The 12,836-nt window shown below is 36.5% G+C and overlaps 1 protein-coding gene across 3 annotated transcripts in view; it reads left to right on the top strand.

Annotated features, from left to right (window-relative positions):
• Window positions 1–12,836, top strand: part of PDE4B (phosphodiesterase 4B) — a 528,592-nt gene that overhangs the window by 165,881 nt on the left and 349,875 nt on the right. The window contains exon 1 of one of the 3 annotated variants that reach the window (XM_058717088.1): window positions 311–752. The exons of the other annotated variants lie outside the window; for them this stretch is intronic. Within the exon in view, the coding sequence (XP_058573071.1) occupies window positions 517–752 (236 nt within the window). The 5' untranslated portion in view covers window positions 311–516. Of the gene's footprint in view, window positions 1–310; window positions 753–12,836 lie in introns of those variants that run through there. 3 annotated transcript variants of the gene reach the window in all.

The raw sequence follows: 12,836 nt of genomic DNA, 5'->3' as shown, positions 1-12,836 counted from the left end.
AGGGCAAGATAATTCTGAATGAAGACTTGAAACATCACATGTGCTGGGCAGGCTCTAGTTCTGCTTTTTGTGCAAACAAAACAAGTGACAAGGTTTTGCCGACTATCCATTAGTGAGTGCAGCTCCTTTGATAAGATTAAAAAATACATGTAAAGGATTTATCAGAAGCCCTTATGAATATTTCATGAGTTGATATATTCAGCTGAATGAATTCAGTGAGTGTCAGTGTGTCGCTGGCAGACAAGCCTCATCCACAAGGAGGCTACTGACATAGGAAGCACTTTGGCGCATTTTCAGAGGCGAAGCCAGGCTGATAAAGCTCCTTGTGACAGCCTGAGTTACCATTCTTCGAGTATGCTGCTCTTGCTCTAAGCAGCTCAAACACTGGAGCCGCAGCTTCCGAAATTAAACTGGAAAACAGTTTGCAGACTCATCAGCCTCCTAACCTGCAGCTGTGTCTCTGCTATGTTTGAGGTTTTTGTTTTGGGTGGTGAAAGCCAGCACTCCATATAAGACATGACAGCAAGAGAGTCTTCAAAAGAACTTACTGCTTCCGAATCTGAGGTTTGCATAAAGACTTTCAAGGAGCAAATGCACTTAGAACTGGAGCTTCCAAGATTACCGGGAAACAGACCTACATCTCCTAAAATTTCTCCACGCAGTTCACCAAGGAACTCACCATGCTTTTTCAGAAAGTTGCTGGTGAATAAAAGCATCCGGCAACGTCGGCGTTTTACTGTGGCTCATACATGGTAAGACGGGACTTGGAGGTGTCTGTGGTGCTTTTCAGTAGCGGCAGTGATTCAGAAATGTAGAAAACGAACATTTGAATTTTGTTCATAATGCATACCACAAGTGTGAAACGAATGGAGAGCGGGTCTGCTGAAGAATACATAGTGCACTGTATATTAAATTATCATTGTGCTGCCAAGCTGTTTCCAGATAAAATAAGCCTTTAACTGTAGGGAGTCTTTAAAGTTACTGCTCACCAAAGTATACCTAGCTGATTCTAGGTAAATTAAATACTGAAGGAGTTTTTAACATTCAGGGTTTTGTTTAATCTCTGTTGAGGTGATAGCTGACTTCTTTCGGTGCGTTTGGTGGCTGTTGTTGATATGTTTTAATTGCGTATTTTTGGTACGAGACAAATGGTTGAATTTTAGTTCTGATTTATTTCTTACGGCAATGTGTAATATAAAGTCAAACTTAATTATTGCATTGCCATGTATGTTGTGTAGAAACTAGTGCGATTTTGATTTATTGGCTTAAAGAAAAGGAGAACTAAATTCCCACTTCTGAAATTACATGGTTAATTAGTCTTATTTAGATTCAAATTGCTATTATCTTGAAGAGCCTCTTGTAAAAAAAGTAGTAACTTCAGAATTATAGGCAATAATAAATAAATCCCCAGTTTACTTAGGAATGCCAAGTAAGTACATTCAAGAACTTTCTGTAAAAATTGCACTGAGTCTGCCACCTTTAATGTATGTGTTACATACAATGGGGTAGCTTCCTTAAACCAGTATGATAATGAAATGTTAAAAAAGCACAATAAAAATTAAATAAACTTTAAGCACCAAAACTGGGGCATTTCTGATTTCTCTGGAGGATGTATTTTCTTTCAGATTGAGAGACCCTTCAAAATTGGGTATCTGGATAGTTTTTATTTAATAGGGACCATAGCAATAAAGGGAGCTAGTACTTCTTAAAGGCAATTCTAACACAGTGATTGTATGACTGCATATTAGGTTGCCAACCAACATTATAAACTGAGGATATCTGGATATCTGGGTTTGCACATTAATATTTACTTAAATTCTGGTTTCCACTCATCTGAAATGTTTGTCTCATCTACTGCACAGTGCATTGGCAAATTCAACTTACCCCTAGAAATATGTAGCTTGCCTTTGATAGGTACCACATGGTTAGCCAAAAGATACTTTACCTAGTTAAAATGGTATGGTTGTTTTTGTTTTCTGAGAATGGACTGTTGTTCATATAATTGCTCTGTTGAAGAATTTTCCTGGTCATCTTTTTGATGAATTAAATCTTAATTATAGTCTCATACGTAGAATGCACATGATTAGTTTTTAAAAACCTACCAATGGTAGCATTTGTATAAAGAGAAGATTTATATATACGTATATACTGAAGAACGCCTTTCTCTCGTGGTTTACTCCTCTCCTAATATGTATGTATTTTCATATAGTTTGCTAAGTAGTATAACTGGATAGGAGAAGGGATGTGGGTATAATTAGTTCTCATAAAAAGAACAGAGATGGAAAATGTACAATTAACCAATAGGCTTATATGTTTTACTACTTGTGTTAATATTAAACCAGTATTTTGAGAAGAAGGACATTTAATTTTAGTAAGCTAATTTTCAGATAATGGTAAATCTTCATAAGACTTTGGTAATATTTTCCTTACTGTAGAGTTTCTGAATATAATAATGTGACCTTTCTTTTTACTTAGAATAGATTTTTGATGTGCTAGGAACATGAGCTATAAATATTGGATTTTTTTTCTTTTCAAAAGAATCCAAATTTTAAAGTGATTAAAAAGCCAGTTTCACTCATGCATTATACAAATTTTCTTGCAATGAGCTACAAAAAGAATAATTCAATGATATCTAAGGTAACTTATGCTATTAGAGTGATCTTCTTCTAGCTGAGGTAAAGCAAAAATTTCTACAGATTGTAAAAAAGAAAACCCCCACAAAACATATGAATTGGTTATAATGTACCATAATAAAGGTTTAAAGAATCCATTAGTCACCAAACTTATAAAATGACTTGAGTTATGACCGTGATTCATTTTCACCCTTTTTCTCCCTCAACTCACATACTCCCCTTCTTACCATTCTTAGTAAAGTTATATCAGTTTGTTTTCAGGTCCTGATTAAGTCCATAAGTGCATTTATTTCTATTGCTTTATTTGAGTGTATGTTTAATATTTTTCAAATTTATTTGCATGAAACATTCCATGAAAATGTCTTTTTATAAAATATACACATATCTTATGTATTTGAATGACTTTTTCACTCATTAAAAATTATGTGTTTTTCTAGCATCATATATAATAGGAACATGAGTAAATTAGAGCACAAGTACTTTATTTTTGCCCCTTTGTCATGATGAAATGTAACTATCCTTTCACGATCAACAATTGGTATTTTCCAAGCCATGCATTTAAGTTAGAAATTCCAAGATATGCACTTAGAAGTCTCTAAAAACATGTTATTACTTTACAGTAGACAGTAGGCTTCTTTTAAGAAGACTGGATTGTTTTGATTCCAGCATTGAAATTAAAGTAATTTTCATGATGAAGCTAAACAATGCGGAAGATACAGTTTATGTCTAAACTCACTAAACAATTTTTTTTTATCTTTAGTTATTTGTAGATTTCATATTTCACTCAGATGAACATGTAGTTCTGGTTTTGAAAACCCAAATTCTGAAGTGTGGGCTAATGGCAGAAGATTTAAGAAGCACTTGTGAAATACTGACTCTGGGATTATTTTTAAAATATCTGAAGACAAAAGTAGATATTCAGTGTGTTGTCACTAATCAGAATATTTAAACAATCCTAAATCTGAAAGGAATCTGAGTGATTATCTCATTGCTTCCTTTTACCCTTGGGCAGACCACAATTACTCCATCTTTGACATTTGGAAATCTGCCTATTTTTTATGACTTTGGAGAGATAGTTCTATAATCTCATTTAGTACACAATCTCACTGTTTCATAGTCCAGGTACTAGAAAATTCTTCTGGATGATCAATCTGTATATAACATATAATATTTGTAATCTGGTTTTTGGTCCTCAGTGAATACTAAGTGGATACTAAGAATCCAAAAATCATTATTAACTGGTCCCAAGTTTTTCTTTTTTTTTTTTTTTTATACTCTCAACATATAGAATTGAGTACTGCTGTGAGTGAGAAAAACTTTTGGTTCAGTCTATGTGGATTCCAACACCTGCTATATTTTAAATTCTTTACTAGAATGTTCATATATAGTATCTCACTTAAGTTTCATTTGGAGTATAAGAATACTCTAAATTCATGTTCTTTTCAAGATTACATGTTGCAAATATTTTTTAAAAATGTTCTGAATTGCTTTAGCTTATTCCATGTATTTTTACTCCATCAGCCATTAATTTAACTCTGAATCACCATCCCAAATTTCCAAATTCTCCTTAGAATTTTGAAACCCAGTAATAGATACTATACTCACTGTTAGATGATATGAGAAAATATGGATAAAAAACATATCTTACATTGCAGAGTGTCAACAAAATGTGTATGGAGTTGGAAAATTAATGCCAGAGTCCTTAGGTCAGCATATTATTATTTTTTTTAATTTTTTAAAATGTTGATTTATTTTTTGAGGGGGGGGAGGGGGAGAGAGAGAGAGAGAGAGAGAGAGAGAGAGAGAGAGAGACAGAATCCAAAGCAGGCTCCAGGCTCTGAGCTGTCAGCACAGAGCCCAATGTGAGGCTGGAAGTCACAAGCTGTGAGATCATGACCTGAGCTGAGCCAAAGTCAGACGCTTAAGTGACTGAGCCACCCGGGTGCCCCGGTAAGCGTATTATTTATCCCTAACCACAAAGAGTGACAGCTTCTGAGGCATAATCTTATTCTATTTGGCTCCTGCAGTGCTTTTTCCTGACTGGCACTTGCCATAGTATCCCGCTTCTTCAACCTTCATTCCTTTGCTGATGTTCTAACCTCAGTCACTGGTTCTCCTCCATCATCATCAGCAGAGTGATCCTCTAAATAAGGTTACTGGTGATGGCCTTCACTACACCCTGTGCTCACCACACACCTATCCCTACACTCTCTTCTTGAAGAACAAGTGTATTGGTGAGCACTGCATTCTGTCCATCTATCCTTGCTTGCCTGTGGAATGTGCCTGCCCAGGGAGCAATATTCTTTCCATTAGAGTTAGTATCAGAAAAAAAGACTTGTGTTTTTCTTCCTTTCCCCCATTTAGTTCTACCTATAACTGGGAAATCTTTCCTCATTTTAACAAATGTTCATGAAATGTATACTTTTGTGCCTAATAGTTGTGCAAATGTACTAAAAAACATAGCTCATGCTCTAAAGGAGCTTATACCTGATAAGACAAATGATATTAGAAAATATGGATAAAAAACATATCTTACATTGCAGAGTGTCAACAAAATGTGTATGGAGTTGGAAAATTAATGCCAGAGTCCTTAGGTCAGCATATTATTATTTTTTAAAATTTTTTAAAATGTTGATTTATTTTTTGAGGGGGGGGAAGAGTAAAAATAGAACAATGAATATAGTATATGGTTGACCTTCCTCTAAACTGTAGACACAATTTATGCAATTTAGGCCTAGTTTCTTAGCTAAACTTACTATATCTTTGTCTTATATTATTCTTCAATTTACTTGAACTATTTGCTAGCTATATTGGATAAATTTTGAGAAATATCTATGTCTTTATATATTTACTGATTGAACAAAACATTTGTTGAGAGATTACTGTGCTCCAGGCTCTACTCTGGGTTTAGGAGATACAAAATGAGAAAGATAGCCCTTGCCTTCAAAGAACTCGTATACTGTCTGGAAAACAAACTTACGCATTATTAATTAATCAGTGGTGTGTAAATAATGCTATTGAACAACAATGCCCCAATTTGTCATGAGAGCACAGAAGAAATAAAGACCTCTAGAAAGTGAATCAGTGTGTTAGGAAAGGTTTAGAGAAGAGATGACATTTGCATGGGGTCTTGAAAAGTGAGTAGCGGTTTTCCAGCAGAAGAGTGGCCAGGAAGGCCATTCTGTTGGTCAGAGAAATAGTAATAATAAGGAAATTCCATTAACCCTTAACAGTAATAAAAGCTCACATTTATTAAGCACCTGCACTGTATCTGACATTATTCTATATATTTATTTATTTATTTAGTCCCATGAAGAGCCCATTAGTTATGAATTATACAGTATTATTGTTTCCATTTTATAGGAAAAGAAGTGATGCACAGGATAAGCAATTTTGCAAGGGTTACACAGCAAATAAGGAGCTGAGCTGGGATTTGATGCAGAGCCTGGGGGAAAGTGAGCAAAGTTCACTGAAGTCAAAGCATAAGATGCAAGATGGCAAAGATCAGAAGTAAGACTGTGCCTGTAGATTGGAGGCATACTTTAGAGATTCCAGTATCATGAACAAGACTTGGGGCTTTATTGCAGCATCAGTGGGGAGCCACTGCAAGGTGGTGAGGAGGGGATTGCCATAAATAGCTTTTTACTTTGGTAAGAGATTGGCAGGCATTGTGGAGAATGGCTTGGCAGATGAGGAGATTAGAAGCAAAGGGAAAAAGGAGAATGTACATTTGAGACTAATGACTTCTAATTATTGTATATATCCCATAACATTGAAAACTGTGCTTATGACATTCTTTATGGCTTAACAAACTACTGTTTATGGAACATGGGGTTAACATATGTAAATTTGGTCTCCCCTTACATTTATCACCTATACCATGATGCTATGCATAGTATTAGCTGATGTGCACTGTCCCCAAATCACAGCAAACGTGCTTGGGGTGCCTCTGGGGAAAACCCTAGTGCTCATTCCTCATTTGCTAGAGGTGCTTTGTGTTGTATTTTGTGTATAGTCCTGGAGGATTTTTTTTTGACAGAAATTATCTTAGTTTACAGACTGAACTGAACGCCAGTGGAAATCTATGCCTCATAGCCTGAGTCTATTGCTTTAATCAGAGCAAGCATTTTCTCGGTAATGCAAGTCTATAAATGGTGTTTTCCTGGCCTTTTAGTGTCCGCCAGTCTTCAATATATTGGATTTTTAAAATACTTCCTGTAAACAGGCTTTGTAAAGTAATGATGATGGCCCCTAAGACACATGCTGGAAGGTGGTTTGGCAAGCATGTCTGCTGCCCAACTGCCAAAGTTTATCCCCCTTTGTGAAATCCCATTTACTTTCTTTTCCCGTTCTTCCCTCTTTGTGGTCTCCCAGTTTTTCTCCTTGGCTGTTGTTTATAGATGCTTTCTTCTCTAACATCACTGTGAAGACACCAGTAACATTATGATTGAGGCATTTAAATGATTCTCAGGAAAGAATTCAACATGCTTACCATAGTTTACAAGGCCCTGCCTTATCTGGCTCCAGGCTACCTGTGACCTCATCTTCTATTTTCTCCCACCATGCTAGTCTCCTATTTGTTCTTCAACAAACCTCGCATGTTTGCACTCCTGGGCCTTTGCACTTGAGGTTCTTTCTGCCTGCAAGACTAGTACCTTAGATGTTGACTTGAGCCACTCTCTTACTTCCATGCAGGCTTCTTATCACTTGCTAAAGAAGGCTTCTCTGACCCCTCTATCTAAAAAACAGCACCCTTTACGTTCTAGTCCCTTACTCTGCTTTATTTTTCTTCTTGGTAGTTATCATTACCTGAAAATATTCAACTGAAAAGACATGCTTGTTTGTTATATTGGTTTTTTTTTCTTCTGTTATCTGCCAACCTTTCTAAATTACACGAGGGCAGGGATTTTGTCTTGTTTACTACAACCCAGGCACCTACAAGAAAGGCCGGCACTTAATATTTGTTGGAAAAATAAAAGAAAGAATGACTATGGTTCCTGTTTCTTGCTCTTTATTCTTAGAGGATCTTTCCTTCCCGCCTGCTATGAGGGAAGAGAAAAGGAAGCTTAGTTCATACTTATTCTACAAGCACCCTTATTCCTACTCCATCCATCTCTAAATAGTTGTGTTTCTTTTTTGCCAGTACAGCTACTTTAACTGGCTCTTTTCTTTTTTCTTTTCTTTTCTTTTCTTTTCTTTTCTTTTCTTTTCTTTTCTTTTCTTTTCTTTCTTTTTCTTTCTTTCTTTCTTTCTTTCTTTCTTTCTTTCTTTCTTTCTTTCTTTCCTCTATGATATTGCAGATACTGGTTTAATTACAACATCTCACTAGAGGCTAAGTGTTTTACATGGTAACCTATTTAATTAAACCACTTTGTACAAATCATACCACCTAGCCTGTAGTACGGTAAAGTCAATATTTGTCCGCAGCACTGTACAATTATTTATTTGGTTATTCTTCATGCATCAACTAGCACAGTTGGTGCTCCAGCTCAGGAAAGCTCTACATATCTCTTGTTAACTGGGTAGAAGTGTCACACAGAGGAATCTACTTGTTATTTGGTCTTTAAAATGTTTGCATGTTATATCTTAGAATGTTTAATTATCTATGTCTTTCCACTGATGCAACATTTAAAATATTGACACTAGCGAGAGCTACGGCAATTTGAGTTCTTTATAGGATTTCCCCACAGGGAATTTGGAAGTAAGAGTCCATGACTTGCAGAGTGAGGAAATTGTGAATGAACAACCCTTGTACTTTAGAAAAGACATCAGCAGGAGTGAAAATTTTCACTTGGTGCTGTCTCAATGTTTCTGTGCTTCGAGGTTGAGACCTCTGTCTCTTCTAGTAATTTGTCTGACACAGATATGTTTCAATCTCATTGTGTACTTTAAGCTTAAAAAAAGAAAGTAATTTGTTGACCATCTCAGATTGCTTCTTGCTAGAACTTACACATTTTTTCTGTGAGGGAGAAGAATGACTGCCTTGGTGCCTGGGTGGCTTAGTTGGTTGAGCTTCTGACTTCAGCTCAGGTCATGATCTCATGGCTTGTGAGTTCGAGCCCCATGTCAGGCTTTGTGCTGATAGCTCAGAGCCTGGAGCCTGTTTTGGATTCTGTGTCTCCCTTTCTCTCTGCCCGTCCCCCGCTCATGCTCTGTATCTCTCTCTCAAAAATAAATAAACATTAAAAAAATTAAAATGACTGCGGCTCTAGACCTTTCATGGAACAGAACATCTGTAACATGGTGTGCACCCCTGACAGACCCACTTGTCCTCCTCTTCCTTACCTTTACCCTGCACAGCTCAGGCTTACTGGGAGTTACACAAATTAGAAATAAAGGGTGAGGGGTAGTATGGCTTCAAGAAAACTGTTTTCAAACTGCACATTCTGGAACATCAGTGTTCTAGGCACCATTTTGGGTATTCCTTGAAAAATAGGGCACTGATGATCTTTTTCTTAGTCCTGGGTGAACAAAACAATATGGATGACTGTAAGCTTAGAGAACTTTGGAGGAGTCTCGCATAGATTCCATAATATCCAAGTACTTGAAAGCCCCCAGTTTAAGAGATAAACGAGTGGAGAGAGAAAAAGTTTCTATGTATCTGTGCTTGATAAAGTTGTAGAATTCTGCAATTTATTATTTATTTATTAAAAAAAAATTTTAATGTTTATTTACTTACTTTTGAGAGGGAGATAGAGAGGCAGAGAGAGAGGGGAGAAGAGAATCCGAAGCAGGCTCTGCATTGTCAGTGCAGAGCCCGATGTGAGGCTTGAACTTATGAATCATGAGTTCATGACCTGAGCTGAAATCAAGAGTCAGATGCTCAATCAACTGAGACACCCAGGAACCCCTAAATTTTTTTAATGTTTATTTTTGAGGGAGAGAGAGAGACAGACAGAGTGCAAACGGGGGAGGGACAGAGAGAGAGGGAGACACAGGCTCTAGGTTCTGAGCTGTCAGCACAAAGCCTGATGTGGGGCTTGAACTCACAAATCACGAGATCATGACCTGAGCCAAAGTTGGATGCTCAGCTGACTGAGCCATTCAGTCGCACCTCTGCAGACAATTTATAACATTAAAATTATATTCATCTAAAATGTGCAGAAATGGCAGCAGGACAAATGAAGAGGTTGGAAGTATTTGGGACAAGGAGAGTTCAGTTAGAGTGAAGATTTAAAATTTCAAAAAGTTGAAAAAGTAGCACAATGAACATCTTTTACCTGGACTTACTAACTAGTAATGTTTGTCTACATTTACTCTGTCTCTGTTTCTTTCTTCATATCTAACACAATGTGTGTGTTTCCTTTAGTTTGAAGAGAGCACATTTACATGGAGAACAGTAGTTTGGGGATCAAAAAGAGACTCATATTTATTTTTAAAGTTTGGGATTATATTTCTATTCCATGAGCATGTTCCCATATCACAATTTGAGTTTAATTCTTTTTAGTTTTTTTAATCTTTATTTATTTTTGGGAGAGAGACAGAGTGTGAGCAGGGGAGGAACAGAGAAGAGACGGAGACACAGAATCCAAAGAAGGCTCCAGGCCCTGAGCTGTCAGCACAGAGCCGGACATGGGTCTTGAACTCACAAACTGTTGAGATCATAACCTGAGCTGAAGTCAGATGCTCAACCAACTGAGCCACCCAGGTGCCCCTGAGTTTAATTCTTAATAGTGTACTAGCATATTGACAAGTTGTAAGTAAATTTGTGTCCGCATTTTTAAAACTAAACTATTGAAACAGTTATGGTGGAGGGTTAGAGGCATCTGTAATAGTTATGACTTTTCCTAATGATAAATTGTTGGTTGTAGGTGCTTAAAACAGTTTCTAAGAGAATGGATGTCTATAACATTTAAATCTTCTTTCCCTAAGAAGAGATGTTATTTCTTTTTCTAAAACTATAAAACTTGTAATATTAGAATGGTATATAATGTCATTATATACTACACCAGAGGTTCTGTCATTGTATAGTCTTGATGTTATCTTGAATTTTATTTTTTACTAATAATCTTCACTTTATATTACATTGTCTGGAGTTGAGAAAGCCAGTTGGTTTCAGTATTTTTTCTTGACTGGCTATTGAAATTTTAGATCATTAATTGTCTTGGACACCAGTTCCTTCATTTGCAAAATGGAGAAAATAGCCTTATGTTTAAATATTTTCAAATGTTAATTTAATTTAAAAAGATATCTATCTGGGAGTGCCTGGGTGGCTCAGTTGGTTAAGCATCCAACTCTTGATCTTGGCTTAGGTAATGATCTCACGTTTCATGGGATTCAGCCCCGTGTTGGGCTCTGTGCTGACAGTGAGGAGCCTGCTTGGGATTCTCTCTCTCTCTCTCTGTCTCTCTCTGTCTCTCTCTCTCTGTCTCTCTCTCTCTGTCTCTCTCTCCCCCTCTCTCTCTGCCCCATTCCTGCTTAAGCTCTCTCTGTGTCTCTCTGTCTCTGTCTCTGTCTCTCTCTCAAAACAAAATAGAAACAAAAACAAAACATATCTATCTGGTCCACTAGCTATTTGTCTTCTAAGATAATGTATTAAAATACTTAACACAGTATTTCATGCATTATAAATGACATAATAGATACTACTGTTTAATTAAATATCTTTTTAAATCTCTAAGCATACACAAACATTCACATTATTGTCAGCCTTGGTTGGTAAGGCAGAAATTATTTTTCATTATTTGAAAAGCATCACTGGGTATGGACTGTGCCAATTTGAGAATCAAAATGAATGTGAATTTATAAAGAAATAATTTTACAGTATCCACAGTGTGACCATTCCATATACTGAAGAAACAAAATATCATTTATTTATTATCATGTGATAATCACATTCTAGTGAACCGTGCGTAATTATACCAATATGCATATCAGAAGACCCAGTGTGAACAGCTTACACCCTCTAAGAAACTTTATGGCCTTGTTTGGCTACTATCACCAGTATATTTTGAAAAGCTATTTGTTACCATCCACTGTGTGAAGGAGAGAGGAAGAGAACCATATTGAAGTAATGCCATCTACTTGCACCAATTAGCTCAAAAGCAAAGGCAAAACAAAACAAAACAAAAAACAAGCATAAGAAGATGCTTTGTTTATTTCAAGATCCCACATATAAAAAGCCAATATAGGATTCAGTGAACAAATGTCTTGGAAAAATTCCAGTGTCATCAAAAACTCACTTATCTCAAAATGTCTCCCTGCTACCCTTTCTATTCCTGTACAAATTAATAAGCTCAGTCTGTTTCTTACGGTACGGAAGGCCTGAGAGTGCTTCTGTGTCTTATTTGGGCCGCAATTACCTCTGCAGTTTATACAGGAAACCTCTCTCTCACCATCAGGACTATTTGTTTCCCAATGAGAGGTTGACAAAAAAACAAACAAACAAACAAAAAAAAGATAAGGGATCCAGTCTCTCTTGTTGGTATCTCAGCTGCTCATGACTTCCTCCGGAGATTTTACCCTTGAAATCCAGATGCCAATTTTAATTTCATGGGGATAACTATGGCCTTTCTCTTCACCTATCAGCTTGCTCTGCCAGATCTGCACTCGCTCAGGAGTTAGAGTTGTGTCTCTAACATGCTAATGTTTACCAAAACAACACAGGGACTATAGGAAGCTGGGTGGTCTGGTGCAGAACACAGCATTTGAATCCCAACTCCCAACTTCTACCAGACGCTAGGTTTTGGACAAACCATTGAACTTAGCTTGGTTCCTCTTTCTGCATCTGCAAAATTAGAAAAATGCTACTTGCATCTCATGAGGCCCCTATGAAGATTAAATTAATGTGTGCACAGTGCTTAGCACAATCCCTAGCCAATGACAGGTAATCAGCAGACATCAATTCACTAATGCATCCATAGCTTAAGATTCCATATAAAAACTTATACCCTATAGATAATAATGTAAATTACTTACATATTTTATATGACATGGTTTAATTAAACAAGTTTTTATTAAGCAACTGCTGTGCATATTCATTCTTTTCACACCATTTAGTTACATGGGATACTTCATTTCCTAGGATTGTTCCTTATCTTAAAGCTCATATTAACTATTCCTTCCATAGTAAGGTAAAATTTAAAATGAAAAAGAAATCACCATGTGTTATGGGGTCTAATTGCTTTCATTCTTCACAAAGACAACTGCAAAGGGTTTTGTCCATAAAATGATCTGTATTCTTTAAGATTTCAGTTACCTTCT

The sequence above is a fragment of the Neofelis nebulosa genome, chromosome 2 (genome assembly GCF_028018385.1).
Source record: "Neofelis nebulosa isolate mNeoNeb1 chromosome 2, mNeoNeb1.pri, whole genome shotgun sequence".
Taxonomy (NCBI): domain Eukaryota; kingdom Metazoa; phylum Chordata; class Mammalia; order Carnivora; family Felidae; genus Neofelis; species Neofelis nebulosa.
Note: the sequence above shows the minus strand (reverse complement) of the source record. Positions and strands in the feature narration are given on the sequence as shown.